This window comes from Anabrus simplex, chromosome 6 (assembly GCF_040414725.1).
Source record: "Anabrus simplex isolate iqAnaSimp1 chromosome 6, ASM4041472v1, whole genome shotgun sequence".
Lineage (NCBI taxonomy): Eukaryota > Metazoa > Arthropoda > Insecta > Orthoptera > Tettigoniidae > Anabrus > Anabrus simplex.
In genome coordinates this window covers 276,185,037-276,204,658 of record NC_090270.1, presented here as the reverse complement: position 1 = coordinate 276,204,658, position 19,622 = coordinate 276,185,037, and the positions used below count along the sequence as shown (strand labels likewise).

The following is a 19,622-nucleotide window of genomic DNA, read 5'->3' as shown; positions in this document are numbered from 1 at the left end:
GCAGCGACCGCCGCAAATATACTGACTTTCACTAAGAAGAGGATCCATTTCAGTTTCAGATACATGCTGATTTTAAAAACTTCCTATCATTACATATAATTTTTTAGACAATATTGTAAATTATACTACTTTTTTTGCTAGTTGCTTTACGTCGCACAGACAGGTCTTATGGCAACGATGGGACAGGAAAGGGATAGGAGTGCGAAGGAAGCGGCCGTGGCCTTAATTAAGGTACAGCCCCAGAAAATGGGAAACCACGGAAAACCATTTTCAGGGCTGCCGACAGTGGGGTTCGAACCTACTATCTCCCGAATACTGGATACTGGCCGCACTTAAGCGACTGCAGCTATCGTAGAAATTCTACTACAATAATTTTAACATGTGCTTGTACTTCCCATGTCAAATCTTAACTACTGTTTCAAAGAATTTTTTTTTTTAATATCACAACATACCTCATCTCAATTTTTCATAAACAATAGTGTAATCATTCTTAAAACAAACAATTTTAATAAGATTAGCTAATGTGCTGATGATGCCTAATAAGAAGGGCGAAACATGCCCACAACTTTTTAATCTTTTATGATTATTTAACCACAAAACGTGATACTGTAGGTATTGAATAGGTGAATAATAAATGTATACTTTGTAAATTGAATGTAAATAATGTTGTCAATACGGACCAAAAATGAGATTAATGACTTGTAATTTGTATCACCAATCTGACATTCAATGCTGTTGAATTTCTTACCTACCGACATAAATTTTGTCAATTATAAAATAATCAAATTTATTTAAAAATTTTCCACCTATTCAATACATACAGTTCTTTTGAACGCTTATGACTTATACAATATAAATCATCATTGGGACATATTTTACCCAGCGTAGCGGGCATCATCTTCCTCAAAATTTTAAATAAATTTGATTATTTTAAGATTATACAGAAATTCAATACGGACCAACAATGAAATTTATTTCATACAATCAATTTAGTCTTTGAAAGGCTAATTTTCATACCATACCCATTGCACCTCAGATCAAAGATCAACAATGAATCTAATTTTTAGCACCCGCATGCTGATGGAAAAGTATTGTGAGAAAGGCAAGAACCTGGTCATTGTATTTCTGGATATAGAAAAGGCCTATGATAGTGATATAAGGGATAAGATCTGTGAGTGCCTGAGGAAAAAATTCAGATGTTGTACAAAGACTGTACTAGCTGTGTACAAATTAATAATAATAATGTTATTTGTTTTACGTCCCACTAACTACTCTTTTACGGTTTTCGGAGACGCCGAGGTGCCAGAATTTTATCCCGCAGGAGTTCTTTTACGTGCCAGTAAATCTACCGACACGAGGCTGACGTATTTGAGCACCTTCAAATACCACCGGACTGAGCCAGAATCGAACCTGCCAAGTTGGGGTCAGAAGGCCAGCGCCTCAACCGTCTAAGCCACTCAGCCCGGCTGTGTACAAATTAGGGAAGGTCGATCATCATGGCTTGATGATGATGCTAATTGCTTTACGTCGCACCGACACAGATAGGTCTTATGGCGACGATGGGACAGGAAATGGCTAGGAGTGGGAAGGAAGTGGCCGTGGCCTTAATTAATGTACAGCCCCAGCATTTGCCTGGTATGAAAATGGGAAACCACGGAAAACCATTTTCAGGGCTGCCGATAGTGGGGTTCGAACCTACTATCTCCCGAATACTGGATACTGGCCGCAATTAAGCGACTGCAGCTATCGAGCTCAGTATCATGGCTTGAGACCAAGAGTGGAGTTCAATAAGGAAGTGCACTGCCCCCCACTACTGTTCATCACTGTTATGGACAATATAATGAAAAACGTAAAGGAAAAGTTAAGTGAAGTGAATGCAGTGGCCTTTGCTGATTCATGATTTGGGGTGAAACAAAACAGGAAGTACAAACCAGACTCAACGTATGGAAATCCCAGTTCCAGGAATATAACCTCAACATCAGAGAGACCAAGACAATGGTGATGGCAGTAAACAGAGAAGGGCGTCCAGCAAGTGTAAAACGAGGAGACCACCAGCTAGAGTGTGTAGATAGTTTTCTTACATTGAAAGTGTAATCTCAAGTGATAATTTGATCAGAAAGAAAATTACAGAGTGCAAAAGGGATCAGAATTCTACACTTTCATGGGATGGCATGATTCCAAAACCAGCCAAACTGATGATGTTTCAAGTAAGAACACTTATGAGATGACATGATTCCAGAACCGGCCAAACTGATGATGTTTAACAGCTATTTCACATAAATATTGACCTATGGTTTTGAAGCGCGCACCCTCACAAAAAGAGATTCAGCACGACTGCAAGCTTCAGAGATGAAATTTCTTAGATCCACCATCCAGAAGACCAAGATGGACAAGTTAAGAAATGAGGAGGCGAGGAAAGAAGCCGGAATAAAGAGATCCCTATTAGACTGAATCGGCACATCCAGGGGGACTACGGTGGTACGGGCATGTGATAAGGATGGAACCTACAAGGACAGTCGGACTACGGTGGTACGGGCATGTGATAAGGATGGAACCTACAAGGACAGCCAGAATAAGTTTGGAAGACAAGTGGAGGGGAAAAGACCTGCAGGAAGACGTAAAACCTGATGGATGGACATGATGAAGGTTGATCTAGTTACCAGAGAATGGATTGTGGATGATGTTCTCCATGACAAGTCGTATATGGACAGGAAGAAGTGGAAGAGGCTCATTAACAGTACCCAGGAAACTGGAACTGTACAATGATAACGATGATGACTCATTGCACCTATTTTCAAGTTCCAATATATTAGATTGCAGTGTTCTTCAAGATTATTAGTTTCTAAATTTAAATTTATGATTTGAGATAAATACCGGCCCCGTGGTGTAGGGGTAGTGTGCCTGCCTCTTACCCGGAGGCCCCGGGTTCGATTCCCGGCCAGGCCAGGGATTTTTACTTGGACCTGAGGGCTGGTTCGAGGTCCCCTCAGCCTACATGATTAGAATAGAGGAGCTATCTGACTGTGAGACAGCGGCCCCGGTCTAAAAAAGGCAAGAATAACGGCTGAGAGGACTCGCTGTGCTGGCCACACGACACCTCATAATCAGCAGGCCTTCGGGCTGAGCAGCGGTCGCTTGGTAGGCCAAGGCCCTTGAAGGGCTGTAGTGCCATGTTTTTTGTTGTTTTGTTTTTAGATAAATGTTTTCATGCAGTCTGGCATCTTTCGTTGAGTTAGTAGTATCATGTGGATTTTGAAAGCAACATTAGTTTGTTTCAGTACTTGACAGCAACTGAAACTTTCCATTCTGAAGTGTAGATGTGCACCTTCTTCATATGCACTGTGAAGATACAAATCTATTTTTCTTCCTCACCCTGGGGAAACAGTCATGTCCAGACCCTTTGGGTGGTTAGAAGAGCCTAAAATATAATATCATGGGTTATTTTTATAGTTATATGTAGTTAAAACTTAAGTTTGTTAACACATCATAAAACATGAACCACTTGGAGTAGAAGTGTGATTTCCATTTCTTTACATTAAAAAAAATGCTTTCATCCTAACCATATGCAGTGTCCTTACTGCAAAAAATAAACTGTCCAAGCACACGTGATATATGAAGGATGTTACGTGCAGCAGCAATAACTACCCTTATGCAATAACACTGAGTTTTGCATCACTGCTCTCTCCCTCTCTCTCTGCATGGGCAGGGGCCATCAACACGGTCGCCGACCATAGAAAAGGTTGCAGTGAAACTGTAATACGGTTATGAACAAAAAAATTGTGTCAAATTTTCCTTCGGGAAAATCAGATCATAAATACTGTATGTCATATATTTCAGGCCATCCATCAACGGTTGCTAAGTAATATCACATCACACATTTTGTTAAATTGAAATAATAAATATGGTAGTTCAACCTATTCAATACAAGTAAATAAGAGATGTAGAGATTACATTCTTATTTAATTAAAAGTGGAAATGGTACCGGTTTCGACCCCAGTCTGCGTCATCATCAGCCGATTATAACTCGAAAAACAATGCATAAGTAAGAAAGAAGTTAACGGTCAAGTTCATACAATATCAGTTGAAGAGGCGATATAAAAATGACGGGGGTAGGCACTGTAAAATTCAGACGAAGTGGAATGTAAGTCAATCAGCACGGCACACGCAATGTTTGGCACTGTCTCACAATGTTCACAAAAAGCAGAGAATAGTTAAATGAGCCAGACTGCATACACCGTCAGGCACAAAGTCACAACACAATCCAAATATGAAGATCTAAAGTCATGAAGAAGCCGAAGACGAGCAGCTCAACCGAAGTAACTTGCAAGCTCCAGAAGATCGGCGCGGTGTTTACAACGTCAAGTGCTGTAGTTTCATACGCTGACCGAGATTGAAGGATAGATTAATGATCAAGTATTTGCTTAGTTCACGAAAATGTACCTATATATATATATATATATATATATATATATATACATACTTATAATACGATTCAATATAATTGAATACGTAATTATGATCTTGAAGATTTTTAGAACAGTTGACGTGAAAAAACAATAGTGAATAGAAAAAATTGGTAAAAAGCGCAATACCAGAAACAAATGAAAACGTGTATGCACAGTGCGCTATTTCTTGAATATATATACACCGTCAAACGGGGTGATTTCGGACAGTTTTGAGGTTATTTTTGTCTTAACTCACGGAGGGAATCTTAAATTGTATTGTTTATCATCCTAATTATGAGGAATATATCCAATGAATGCAATACCGTACAAACGATAAATATATATGCCAATGCAGGTTTTCCTGAGAAAACAAAAAGTAGTGTCCAAATTCACCCCGTACGCCGGGGTGATTTCGGACGCACATGCATTTTAAACCGCTGTCCGGAATTTCAAAGCGTATTAGGTGATTTTGGACATAAATAGTCCTCCTTTCTTTTTGCTTTAGTTTTGTGATATTTAAAGTGTTCTGAGGGTGTCCAAAATATGACTAACTGGCTAAAATCATTGTAATGATAAATGTAAAGTGTTACTGATCGATCTTTTTCTTTTCTGACGAGGTAAATGTAAAGTTTTCCGTTTTAAATTGAAATATTAATAGTTATAAACTGTACAGAGATCCTACTGAGAAATCTTAATAATTTTTCTTACAAACGATACAAATCTCAGAGCAAAAAATGGTCGATAAAATGAACATGTGTAGTTGCCATGGCCTATAAATCTAAAATACGTTTTATTTGAAAATAAACATTCCTCTCTTCTCAACTTGGACTGGAAGTGTTTCGAAATTTGTTCTTTAGCTATGGTATCCTCAGCAGGGATGTTAGGGAACACAAACACTTTTCTGCTATTTTTATATGGGCGCAAGTATTTGACATCCACATCCCTTGAACGAGTATTTCAGGCCAGGGCAAAATACTGCCTGTATGCTCTTTGTTCCTCAACTTGTATTTATAATCTGCAACAAGGAAAGCCTCTTCTTGCAACACCAGAATGTCATTACGTTCTATTTGTGTGCTTCATCGCATTCATTTTCACTGCTGCTGCCAGCGCCATCACTTGTTTCTGCACTGCTTTCATCTCGGTGGAAGTCACGACCAAAAATCGACTTCCCAGGCAGAAGGTTTTATTTGCGATGGCGGAAGTAGCAGGTTGTGTTGGGTTGGAGCATTGCCGGTGGGTGACGAGCTTCCTTGAGCATTTCCTTCTTCCTCATTTAGCAATGGTTGTCTTCCCAATTTTTTTTATGTACATTCCGCACTTTATTTTGTAGGGTGGACCAAGGCATACCATAGAAATTAAATGCTTTCCTATAAGACAACTTGCCAATTTTAATATCACGTACGGCTTTTTCTAATAATTTTGGTTCGTAATTACCCCTCGAAGCAGCTTCTTTCTGCCTCTGATAATTTCTAGGCATTGTCCGAAATCACCCAGGCTGCTTCCAATTTTCAGTAAAATGAGCGTGAAACACTATTTTTCACTAAATCTCACCAAAATTCCACAGCAATCGTTTATAAAAACTTCAGTCAGTTGATCTCACTAAGAACCATAGTTATAATGCATTCCTTCCGACCGCGACAATCGAAAGTATCCGCTTAATGATAATGCATGAACTTTCAACAATGTCAGTGCACACGGGAAATTTTCCAAAGTATGAAGTCGATTCGTAATAAAAAGCACAGGAAGCTGGAAACATAACCTCAAGGTCGAATGAAAACGCGCGCGGAAGTTCAAAGCACCGGCGGCTCGTTGCTATGCGACAACATACGGCAAATCTACCATACTGTCCGAAACCACCTCTGTGTCCGAAATCACCCCGTTTGATGGCATATAAAAAAATATTCTGGTCGTGATTGAAGTAGTCAAAGTTGGCGGACGCAAGGCATGAGTTTAAATTTGAAAGCGAGTGCCCAAAATGAAGGTGGCAATGTAGTTTTTTTTTTTTTTTTAATTTTATTTTAGGGGTGAAAAGAAAAATAGGATAAATTAATAAAGAAAGAAGATTAGTGGATAAGAAAAGATTAAAAGGGTTTAAAGTGGTGAGAGAGGATAAGATAGGGATGAAGGAGGGATAGTTTAGGGTGGGTTACTGGAGGTATAAAATGTGGGCAGGAACTTTGTAAGGCATGGAAAATTAAATTCAGGTTTTGAAATTTAGAATTTTTTTATCCTATTTTTCTTTTCACCCCTAAAAAAAAACTACATTGCCAACTTCATTTTGGGCCCTCACTTTCAAATTTAAACTCGTGCCTTTCGTCTGCCAACTTTGACTACTTCAATCACGAACTGAATTTTTTAAAATATATATATACAAGAAATAGCGCACTGTGCATACACGTTTTCATTTGTTTCCGGTATTGTGCTTTTTACCATTTTTTCTATTCACTATTTTTTTTCACGTTATCTGTTCTAAAAATCTTCAAGATCATAATTACGTATTCAATTATATTGAATTGTATTATAAGTATGTATATATATATATATAGGTACATTTTCATGAACTAAGCAAATACTTGATCATTAATCTATTCTTCAATCTCCGTCAGCGTATGAAACTACAGCACTTGACGTTGTAAACACCGCGCCGATCTTCTGGAGCTTGCAAGTTACTTCGGTTGAGCTGCTCGTCTTCGGCTTCTTCATGACTTTAGATCTTCATATTTGGATTGTGTTGTGACTTTGTGCCTGACGGTGTATGCAGTCTGGCTCATTTAACTGTTCTCTGCTTTTCGTGAACATTGTGAGACAGTGCCAAACATTGCATGTGTCGTGCTGATGCTCGGAAGATTATTGCATTACTTCTTTTAATTGACTTACATTCCACTTCGTCTGAATCTTACAGTGCCTACCCCCGCCATTTTTATATCGCCTCTTCAACTGTTACTGTATGAACTTGACCGTTAACTTCTTTCTTACTTATGCACTGTTTTTCGAGTTATAATCGGCTGATGATGACCCAGACTGGGGTCGAAACCGGTACCATTTCCACTTTTAATTAAATAAGAATGTAATCTCTACATCTCTTATTTACTTGTATTGAATAGGTTGAACTACCATATTTATTATTTCAATTTAACTGCGATACTTTTCAATACGGAACAATGAAATTTTTATCTTTAAATCACACATTTTATATCGCTAATTTCAAATGACCCCCAGCCAAAAGACATATTTATGTCAAAACATAATTATGAGAGTGCCAGGATAAAAGTTGCAAAAATGTCTTCCTATTCCTAAATGATGAAGTTAAGTAATGAACATAATGTATTGTAGTTGTAAGTTTAACTGTAGGAGTCAGAACTCTTCTATGAAATTTAATACTGTATTTTATGTTGTACATACTTCAGTTTTGCACTTTAATGTCATGCTAAAAAGTAAATTATGAAACAAGCCTAATTAAGTTTCAGTCCATATAATTTTCCACTTCACTTGACTAATAGCATAAATCTTAGTTATGACAACACTTGTTTATAATGACAATTTATGGGGTTCCTAGATGTCTTAATAACAAAGTTCTACTGTACAATGAATTCACTGGAAACTAGATGTTATCAATCAGCAGATAAAATGATACTGAAGCACTCAAAGAGAAATGTAATGGAAAACTCTTGTGTAGGGAGAATAATGTATTATTTCAGGACTAAGGAATATTGATCTTCAACAGATACAGGCCATCAAAACTCACAAATTTCTTGAAGTGTTCTTATAATGATCATGAAGAATCATCACTACTGCGAACTTCTAATGCCCCCATTTCTATGTGAATTAATTACATGGCTTAATAAATTGCTCCTACCAATAGAGAAAAGTGCACACAATTTGTAACAATATTAACCTCAAGAACTTTCTTCAAATAAACAAATATCACTCACGGTATTTTCCGAAGTTCGTACATTTCCTTCATGAGGGCTGCAGCTTCACGTCGAACTATTCCTTCACTTTCCTTTCGGAGACATGCAATCATTTTCCCCTAAAAGAATAGACTATGAGTAATGTGTCACTGTCTAGGTACATCTTTAAAAAGGTAAGGTGAAGGTAGTACTCACAGGCAGGTCATGGCTGGCAAGGCTATTGCTCCAGTACTTGCTGACACGGACCATGGCTCCCAGACAACTCAAGCCAGATGCTCGCACATAGCTCTCAGAGTCATTTTCAACAATCACCACACACAGTGAACACAGATCGTTGTCCAGCAAGTGGTCTTGGAAAGCAGTGAATTCTAAACAAACAAACAAACAAACAAACAGTTGTTAGCATTACTGTACAATCTTTTATGGAGAGATTTTTCGAGCCAGTTATTATAATATATAGAGCTTTTAAATAATGGAGAGAAATAAACAGGTGATAAATCAAGTTATATATATAGAACGGTAGGGACTAAATAGAAACACACAATAGAATAAATACAATGACAGGTCAGCATCGGAAGAGGTAGTATTAAAAAAGGAATAGAGAACTAGGATTGAGGAAGGGAGAGCTGATCTATCAGAAGACAGCCATGCATAAGGACATACAGCAGAGACTATGTTTCACATATCACTTCTGTATTCTCCTCGAGTCACTGCGATTATCTGTTGGTCCTTTAAGGAATACAAATGTCTGTGAACTAGTGACAAGTTCACTCTACATTTAGCTGTGTCTCTAGGCATTATAGATCCAGAAAATATGTTGTATCAGTGTTCTGAGCACATGCATCTATGATGTGGCAGATATCACAGGTGTCTATATATGGTACTATTATGAATTTCACCATTGTTTCAATAATACTAATGGCCAAGTGCACCAAGCTTGAAAAATATCCGTCTTTACGAAACCGTTGGTTTTTTAAATTGCTTCATGTTGCATCGACACAGATAGGTATTATGGCAACGATGTTACAGGAAAGGGCTAGGAATGGGAAGGAAGTAGCCATGGCCTTAAGGTACAACCCCACCATTTTCCTGGTGTGATAACAGCCGCACTTAAGCGAATGCATCTATCAAGCTCGGTAATGCTTTTTGAAACATGTCTGAATTTTATTCTTTTTTAAATATTATTATTAATTTAGAACTATATGTAAAGCAAGTGCAAAATTGGTACGACTGCAGTAACAGTGATTACAACTAGTCCGTCTGAATGAGATTTTCCTTCAGCTGTTTATGAGATCATTACCTTGTTTCAGCTAAGGAGATATTTCAAACTTGGAATTGATTACTTTTGTTTTTAGAAAGGTTGATATTGAGGATCTTACAGTTTCAAATTACAGCCCACTCTGTGATTCATCAGGACTGAGAGGTTTATTGAATTTGTGAAGCGTTTAATACAATCCAATGCAGTATTTTTATAGGAAAGATCAGGTTCAAGCATATCTTGATAATGTAGGTCTCACTTTTTTTTCTTTAAGTTCTTCCAGTGAATCGCATTGGTTATTTGAATGGGCTATAGTTGATGTTTACTTTGGCACAGGGGAACACATAGAAAATTAAAAGTTTTAGTTTAACAGTTCCACCTTTTCAATACAAAATGTTTGCAATGCGGTTTACATTACAAATGAAACATTTATTTGATACTAGTTTTGACCTAAGGTCAAGGTCATCATCAGCCAATAACACAAATAGCACAATATATCAAAAGGTCCATATACAGTACTAGCAAGGTACCCGTGCTTCGCTACGGTATTATACTGAAATTTATAATTGAATGCTTATTGTTTTAGATATATAATCCGCCGAAATTCGCGATCTGACACATTTTCAGCGAGAATCCACCAAAATTCCCGATCTGACTCGTTTTCTATTAGATTACGGCACGTTTCTTCCCATTTTTCAATCTTCCTTTCCAGCAATCGATTTCGTACTTCCCGGGCTAGGCTCAGGTATTCTTCCCGGTCAGTTGGGTCCGTAAATCTTTGCCATACCGTATTTTCCTATAATCATTTTTAATCTGGATAAAATCCTTCAGGAGATCCGGCGTGGTGTCATATTGGGTGCCTTGGTGGCACTGAACCCGCGGCCGGACTGCATTCTTAGTCATTACCCGTCCAGGAGCCGTTTCCAGCGCGGTCCGCATATTTGACGACGGTCCGGAACATCATTATTATTATTATTATTATTATTATTATTATTAATGTTATTCTTATTCTTATTATTATTATTACTATTATGTGTTGCTGGGATGAATGATGACAGGGAAAACCGGAGTATCCGGAGAAAAACCTGTCCCGCTTCCGTTTTGTCCAGCATGAATGTCACATGGAGTGACCGGGATTTGAACCACGGAACCCAGCTGTGAGAGGCCGGCGCGCTGCCGCCTGAACAACGGAGGATCCTTATAAGTACATAAAGAACAGTAAAATCAATTGGTCTCACCTTCTTTTACACCCCACCGCCGTTAGTTTTTATTGCCAACCCCCCCCCCCCCAAAAAAATTAAAAGAAGGCGTGTTTCTTTATGTTTAAGGGAGATTCCAAACACCAATGTTCACGTCTATTACCTTCAGTTTTGAGATATGCAGTAAAAACATTGTGGTTTGACGCTAAAAGTTAAAAGTTGAAGATGAAAAATAATCACAATGGTGATAAAAGTTTTAAATTACGCATAAAATGCATTCAAACAAGGCACTTAACTACCGTTGAAGGATGATTCAGGTGATTCAAGTTGATTAATCTGGATGCTGAAGATTCTTAAAACTTTCATATCATTCATTACAAAGTTCTGATAGCTATAAGTCATTATATGGTAGCAGTGGCATTTCGTAATTAAGTTATGCACATGCACTGAATAATGTAGAAACATGTTACATTGATGTCGTTCAAAGAGCTTCTTCTACTTTGATGTCCTTAAAAACTCTGAAGGCGAAAAGTTGCGCATGTAGGTCAAATTATTATTATTATTATTATTATTTTGCTAGTTGCTTTACGTCGCACCGACACAGATAGACAGATAGGTGTTATGGCGACGATGGGATAGGACAGGTCTAGGAGTTGGAAGGAAGCAGCCGTGGCCTTCATTAAGGTACAGCCCCAGCATTTGCCTGGTGTGAAAATGGAAAACCACGTAAAACCATTTCAGGGCTGCCGACAGTGTATTCGAATCCACTATCTGCTGGATGCAAACTCACAGCCACGTGTTACTTGATTTACGTCCCACTAACTACTTTGACGGTTTTCAGAGGCACCGGGATGCCGGAATTTAGTCCTGCCGGAGTTCTTTTACGTGCCAGTAAATCTACCGACATGAGGCTGACATATTTGAGCACCTTCAAATACCACCAGACTGAGCTAGGATCGAACCTGCCAAGTTGGGATCAGAAAGCCAGCGGCTCAACAGTCTGAGCCACTCAGCCCGGCCCAAATTATTTCTATAAAGTAGGTGATGAAGATTCGCAGTTCAATGCGGAAACAAGTGGACTGACAAATAATAATAAAAGCCAAATCAATACAAGGGCTGTTGAAAAAGGGGGGCCGATCGAATAGCGAAAAATAATAAAAAATATAATGAAAATGTAATAGGTGACTCACTTTGCGCTGTGGTATGTTGGGCGTATTGCATAACTGATATGAAGGGAAGCATGAGCAGGAAAGATCAGGAAGTGAGGGGAAAAACGGGGTAGGGAAGATCGGAGAGAACGGGGAAAAGAGGGGGAAGTTTGTTTTTTTTTTTTTTGCTAGGGGCTTTACGTCGCGCCGACACAGATAGGTCTTATGGCGACGATGGGATAGGAAAGGCATAGGACTTGGAAGGAAGCGGCCGTGGCCTTAATTAAGGTACAGCCCCAGCATTTGCCTGGCGTGAAAATGGGAAACCACGGAAAACCATTTTCAGGGCTGCCGATAGTGGGATTCGAACCTACTATCTCCCGGATGCAAGCTCACAGCCGCGCGCCTCTACGCGCACGGCCAACTCGCCCGGTAGAGGGGGAAGTGAGGAGGGGCTATTTTATGGCGGGGCTGAGGGGTGTGGGAATAGGGGTAATTGCTGAAGAAAGGTACCATGAACTGAATGAAAAATTGATTATGATTTGCTAAATTAACATTTCTAAAAATAATAATGAGAAGGTCAAATAGAATATTGGATTTCTCCAAAATGTCATTAAGGTTGTAGTTTGAATTAAAATAGTGATCTAAATGTATAAAACCGTTTTCTGTTATATCAAGTAGGGGGCCTTTGTGTAATATCTTAAGGATTTCCATATCTTGTTCTGTCAGTAAAATTATGATTGTAATCTTGCATATGCTGACCAACTGCAGAGAATTTGTTATATCTTAGGGCATTATTATGTTCTGAATACCTTGTGTTGAAACTCCTCCCAGTCTGTCCAACATACAAAAAATTGCAATTATTACACTTGATTCTGTAAACTCCTGATTTTGAGAAACTATAATCCTGTTAACTGATGAGGAATTGTATAGGATATCTGCATTTTTATTGCGAATTTAAGAGATATTTTTACACTGTGTTTCTTAAAAATGTTAGTGATTTTATAGATCTCTTTATTAAACGTGAAGGTGGAAATTAAGGGCGCGTTGGGTTTATCTTTCTTTAATGTGGTTGAAGGACGATATCTGTATTTGTTTATTATTCTTTCAACAAAAACATTATTATAACCATTGGATTTAGTGATACCTCGAATAATGTTCAGTTCATTTTTTAGATCTTTAGACATGGGTACATTAAAGGCTTGGTGAACCAAGCTATTGTAAGCTGCTCGTTTGTGAGTCTGTGGATGTATTGAGTCTTGGCAGATTGTAGAAGCAGTTTGAGTGGGTTTTCTGAAGATTTTATAATTTAAAAAGGTTGGTTATCTGGTGATGGTTAAATCTAAATACAGTAGAACTCAGTTTATCCGAAATAAAGGGGGCGGAGCCATTTCAGTTGACGCATATTTTTCGGATGACACATGGTAAATATTTTCGGAAGTTAAATGTCAAAATAAAAATGCATTAACTCTGTTAAGCAAAGGTGCATACTGTATATTAACACTAAAATGTTTACATAAGTCACTCATTGTATAAAATCAGCTATTTTCTTCTGAATTTAATCAACAATACATCAGCTGGTGTAGATTCATTGTTTTGTACAACAAAGCACAAAGCAATCTGAAATAATGAAACAATTTATTGGAACTACAGTATAAATACAGTATATAACGGCCAGGGGAATGACCTAGGGTGAAAGAAAAATATGAATGGAGAAGGGTCGCTGGACTTTCTTAGTTTCCTAACAGAAACTGCAGCATAGTCCGAGCAGTAAACAAGATGAAACTCCCACATCTGAAGCAACGTTAACCACAGTCTACATAATCTTCATGATGAATAATACAGCGATGATGATGATGATAATAATAATAATAATAATAATAATAATAATAATAATAATAATAATAATAATAATTCCTGCTTGTTCAAGAAAAAATGTATCATGGAACTACATGGTAAGAAACTGTTTTGTTTTACGGTACACGTGCATTCTGGTATAAGTCATGACAATATAAAAATAGGGTTTGCCTAGTAGCTCTCAGCACATATAGCAAGAAAATTACTAATATCGATGGCTAAGACAAGAGGGTAAAAACAAAATATTAAAATACAATTTTGCCAGAGCATTTCGGTCAAGCCAGGTTTCAGTTAAGTGAAGTTCGGTTAAGCAAGGTTCTACTGTAGTTTACTTTTTGATTATTTTTGGATTCCAGTGTGAATTTAATGTGTGAATCAACGTTATTAAGACTGAGAATGGTAGCAGCGTCAACTGTTTTTCCATCCATAATTACTAAAATACTGTCTACATATCCAGCCAAAAGGTGAATATTGAAGTTTTTGTTCTTGTCAATTTTAGTATGTTCTAGAAAATCTAGGTAGATTTCTGCTAAGATACTCGAGGCAGGCGAACCCATTGCCAAACCTTCCTGTTGATAGATGACATCAAAAGTAAAGAAATTGTTATTTACAACTAATTTTAAAACGGGCATGAAATCCTGGATTTCTCATCATCATCATCATCATCATCATCATTTCCCTTTATCCAGCTGTAGCCGGGTAGGGGCAAATATGGTTCCTCTCCACTTTCTTCGGTCTTTCCACCACTCCTCCTCCAACACTGTGTCCCAGTCCAGGTTTCTTTCTATAATGCTGCGTTGGATGGTATCCTTCCATCTCAATCGAGGTCGTCCACGGCCTCTCCTTCCTTGGATTTGCATTTCCATCACCTTTTTTGGCATTCTTTCGTCGCTCATTCGCTTTATGTGCCCAAACCATCTTAGTCGGCTCTTCTCTATTCTATCATTCATTTTTTCCACTCCAATTTCTTCCCGGATTTTCTCATTCCTTATTTTGTCTCGTCTACTCTTCTGTATCATACTCCTCAAGAATTTCATTTCGGCTGCCTGTATTCGACTCTCATCCTTCTTTGTCATTGTCCAAGTTTCTGCTCCGTAAGTTGTTATGGGTACGTAATACATCTTGTACATAGTATCCTTTGCTTCCATTGGCACATCTTTGTCCCATAACATATTTCTTACACTATGATAGAAACAACTTCCAGCTTGAATCCTTTTACTAATCTCAGCATCCAGTCGAGCATTCTCCATTAATTCACTCCCCAGGTATTTAAACGTTTCCACTACTTCCAGGGGCTTGTCTGCAAGTCTAATCTGACCTTTCCCTTCTTTCTCCCCTCTCGTCATAACAAGAGTTTTACTCTTTTCTACACTTATTTTCAATCCACATTCTTCAATCTTCCCATTCACCACATTCAACTGTTCTTGAACCTTCCTGTCGTCTTCTCCCCAAATCACAATATCATCTGCAAATAACATCATGTTCATTTCTCTTCCTCCATATGCTGCTTTTGCTGTTCTCATGATGTCATCCATTACTATTGTAAACAGGATTGGTGATAGAACACTTCCCTGTCTCAGCCCACTAGTTATTTTGAACCAACTTGTCCTGCCAACTTGTGTTTGCACGCAACTACAACATTCCTTATACAATGCCATGATCATTTTTATTAATCCCTGTCCAATTCCTTTTTGCACCAGACTGTCCCAAACTTTCGTCCTAGGGACACTGTCATATGCCTTTTCAATATCAATGAATGTCATCACCATATCCTTCCCGTACTCCCAATGCTTTTCCATTAGTTGTCTCATAATGAAAATGGGCTCTATTGTTGATCTTCCACTTCTGAAACCAAACTGATTTTCCTGTATCTGCTTCTCAAGCCTCAACCTTATTCTACTTTCCAGTATTCTTTCCATTATTTTAGCAGCATGGGATATTAGAGTAATTCCCCTGTAGTTCTTCAAAACTTTCTTATCACCTTTCTTGAAAATTGGGATGATTATTCCTTTTTGCCAATCCTCAGGGACCTCCTTATTCTCCCAGACATTCCTGAGAACCCGATATGTCCACTGCAGGCCTACAGCTCCAGCTGCCTTTATCATCTCCACTGAAAGTTCATCTATTCCAGCAGTTTTTCCATTCTTCATCTTTCTTACTGCCATTTCAATTTCATTCATTGTAATTTCTTTATCCATTTCTTCGTCAACTAATTGTCTTTCCTGGTCGTCCATTGAATGACTGTCATCCGTTCTTATGTTCAGCAGCTTCTGAAAATACTCTCTCCATCTATTTCTTATTTCTTCTGGCTTTGTTAAAATTATGCCACCTTCATCCTTCACAAATCTGGTGTTTACTTGATCTCTTTTTTTGTTTCTTAAGATACCATACAGTAATTTCTTGCTGCCCTGCGTATCATCTCTCAATTTCTGTGTGAATAAGGCCCAGCTTTTCCTCTTTTCTTCCTCCACTACTTTCTTGGCCAAATTCTTTGCCTCCACATATTTTCTTCTACTTTCTTCAGTCTTAGATGTTTTCCATGCCTTCCATGCCATTTTCTTTTCCTTCACTTTAATCTTTACCCTATCATTCCACCAGTGTGTTTCTTTGTCTTTCACATTTCCTGATGTTCTAATTTACTTAATTTACTTAAATGACTGTTTTTATTTAAATTATTTTTGATAATAGTATATAATTTTGATATTTGTATGCTGGGATACATATTCACGATATCGAAAGAATGAAAGGAGTCATGGGGTTGGATACTGAACTTATCAATTTATCTATTAGTTCTGTAGTGTTTTTAATGGATTTTTTGGACATAAATTGGTAATTCTTCCTCAAAAACTCTTGGATAAATGGAAATATTGTGCATAAAAGACTTGGTCTGTAGTTGATCAGGCAAATGGGGACACCGGCCTTGTGTATCTTAGGAAGGGTTTTTGCAGTGGGAAGACCTGGATTTATGATTATTAATTTTGTTTTTTCTTGATCTGTAAATAGGTACAGGGTGTTCTTTAGCGTCTGATTAATCATTGAATTCTCTGAGTGGGGTCCTTATTAACTATGGAAAATGAACTGTCCGTAAAGAATGTCTTTGTTTTGCTAATGTACCAATTTTTGTCCATTACAACGGTTGTATTACCCTTGTCGGCTTTAGTGACAATAAGATCATTGTTACTAATCTTTTTAAGTGCATATAAGCGTTTTTGTTCGGCAAATAAATCCTTGATATAGATGGTGATTCCCATAGGGAATCTGAAATATTTGTCCCGAATGTGTAAATTTATAATACCAATATATTTTTATATACATATTATACCCGTAACATGGTTCTTGTTAAAAGTCCCGATGAATGCGGAGTTATGCTACCCGCCAAACTCATTCCCCTGCGGCCATGTCAGCTGCGCATGGCGGAAGTGAAACGTCACGACTGAGTAACATGTTCTAGAGTCGTGTTACGTCAGGTGGAATGTTCCATTTCCTTCCATCATTAATTTCTTTCGGACGGATAAATAGGCGAGCATTTAGCTCGTCAGATCAGTGTACCTTGTACCACAGTCGAGGCCGGTTGATCGGCTGTTGGTTCTGCTGTCACCATGAGGCTTGTCGCCAGTCCGACTTTCCGACGGGAGTGCAAGTTCGCGCCTCAGTGGACTTTGATTCTATGAATGCATCTCCAAGACTTAAAAAAAATTATAGCGTGATTTGCGTGTGGTAATAGGAGTTGTGTACAAGTTAAGACGCAAACAATTTAGGTGTGTAACTCTTAACAGGAACAGTGCAATTTGAATTTAGTGACAGTATTTAAACTTCACATTGACTGCTAATAGTGAGAGAACCTTGTCGTTCGAGAAACTTCGATTGTACATAATTTTGTCTTTGGTCCTAACGAGTGATAAACCTGTGCCAATAGTAAGACGTAATTCAATACAGGTGATTGAATTTAGTGACAGTATTTAAACTTCACATTGACTGCTAATAGTGACAGAACCTTGTCGTTCGAGAAACTTCGACTGTACATAATTTTGTCTTTGGTCCTAACGAGTGATAAACCTGTGCCGATAGTAAGACGTAATTCAGTACAGGTGATTGAATTTGGTGACAGTGATACTATACTTTTTTTTTTTTTTTTTTTTTTTTTTTTTTTTTTTTTTTTTTTTTTTTTTACAAGCTACTGACACAGGTAGTTGAAATTCACAATGCCATTGAACTTAAGATTTATTTCCAGCCTTAAGACTGTGGTTAAATAACTGATATAGTTAATATATCTCGTATCGAACCCAGGACGGTTCTAGAAAGACAGTATTTCTTCATTTATCGAGAGCAGGAGTAAATTCCTCCCAGAATAAATTCTTGATTTCATTTGTTACTAATTCGGACTTGAACTGTGTGGAATGTTGTATTTCCTACGTCACGATTCCACCGAAATTTTCATCTTTAATAAAGTGACTTATTTATTTCCGTGGTTGAGACCTTACAGATGTACTTTGAGTTTAGTTCATCAGCAATAACAGTGTTTTTTAGTGGATCCCACCGTGAAGTCAAATGTGTAGACCACTACTAACCATTATCTACTCTGTGCAGGTCAGTTTCTTAGGGTCTATTTTCTGTCCAGTGCCACATTACAACTCAAGCTTCAGTCGCTCCTCGGCCATCCGGACTTCGAGACACTCAGGTCCTTCCAGAGGTTCAAGACCAGCTCGGAAGATGGTGGCACCATAAATAGACTTTCTGACCCACAATGCATCAGAGTCAATTCCACCCCAGGGAGAGGTATCTATTACAACTGAAGAGCTGAGGTAATGTTGAAACCAGATTTTCTTTCATGAATAAACTTGTTTTAAACGGTTAATGCTTCATTACACTTACTTGCTTCCCTCTCACCTGTAACCTTTCAGAAAACGACCAGTCACAACCTGGGCCGAGTCTTATGCAGAGCTAGTCGCCAAATTAAGCTTTTACGGTTACAATATATTTATATTGGTATTTTAAATAAATCCTTGTTATTGTTATAATTAGTGGGGTTAATCAAATTGTTTAAAAAGAAAATGCTGTTCAGTTTCCTTTTTATATTGATTCTTAATTCGTCTTGTTTATTGGCATTTTGTTAATGGCTACTTCGAATTCTGTGATCGTGGTAGTGGCTGTGTTAAGCGTGTTAAGGTTAGGCCAATTACGTTTGGGGCCTTTAGCTAAAATCTAATTTTCGTCTTCATTCAAAGGCACCCTAGATTTTTTTATAACTAGTGGATGAAATTGTTCAGTCCCGTTTGTGGTTATTCTGGTTACTTTAAACTGGTTGTTGTAAGGGTTAGAGTTTTTTGTGTATCCAATCTCTTCTCTAAGATTTGCTGTTTTTTAGTTAACTAGGTAAAAAATTTATTATCGACTTGTATTTGAAAAAGATTCCATTGAGCAGCTGAGAGTAACTTAGCGGCTACAAGGCGAGTCTCGTATAACCTACGATTTAAGAAGGATGTCCGGCTCCATGGCTAAATAATTAGCGTGCTGGCCTTTGGTCGCAGGAGTCCCAGGTTCGATTCCCGGCAGGGTAGGGAATTTATAACCATAATTGGTTAATTCCCCTGGCACGGGGACTGGGTATGTGTGTTGTCTTAATCATTTCATCCTCATCACGACGCGCAGGTCGCCTACGGGAGGCAAATCAAAAGACCTACACCTGGCGCGCCGAAGTCCTCAGACACATCCTGGCACTAAAAGCTATATGCCATTTCATTTTTTCATTTAAGAAGGATTATTTCTTATATATAAGAATTTGATTTCTTCTCTCAACCAAATTT

General features: G+C 38.0%; 1 protein-coding gene across 1 annotated transcript in view; it reads right to left on the bottom strand.

The window, feature by feature from the left end:
• The window catches only part of LOC136876452 (BRCA1-associated ATM activator 1), a 102,000-nt gene that overhangs the window by 19,734 nt on the left and 62,644 nt on the right, over positions 1–19,622 (bottom strand). Inside the window, exons 7-8 of the mRNA XM_068228443.1 lie at positions 8,552–8,724; positions 8,378–8,475 (exon numbers count right to left, since the gene is read on the bottom strand). Coding sequence (XP_068084544.1) covers positions 8,378–8,475; positions 8,552–8,724 — 271 coding nt within the window. The remainder of the gene's footprint in view (positions 1–8,377; positions 8,476–8,551; positions 8,725–19,622) is intronic.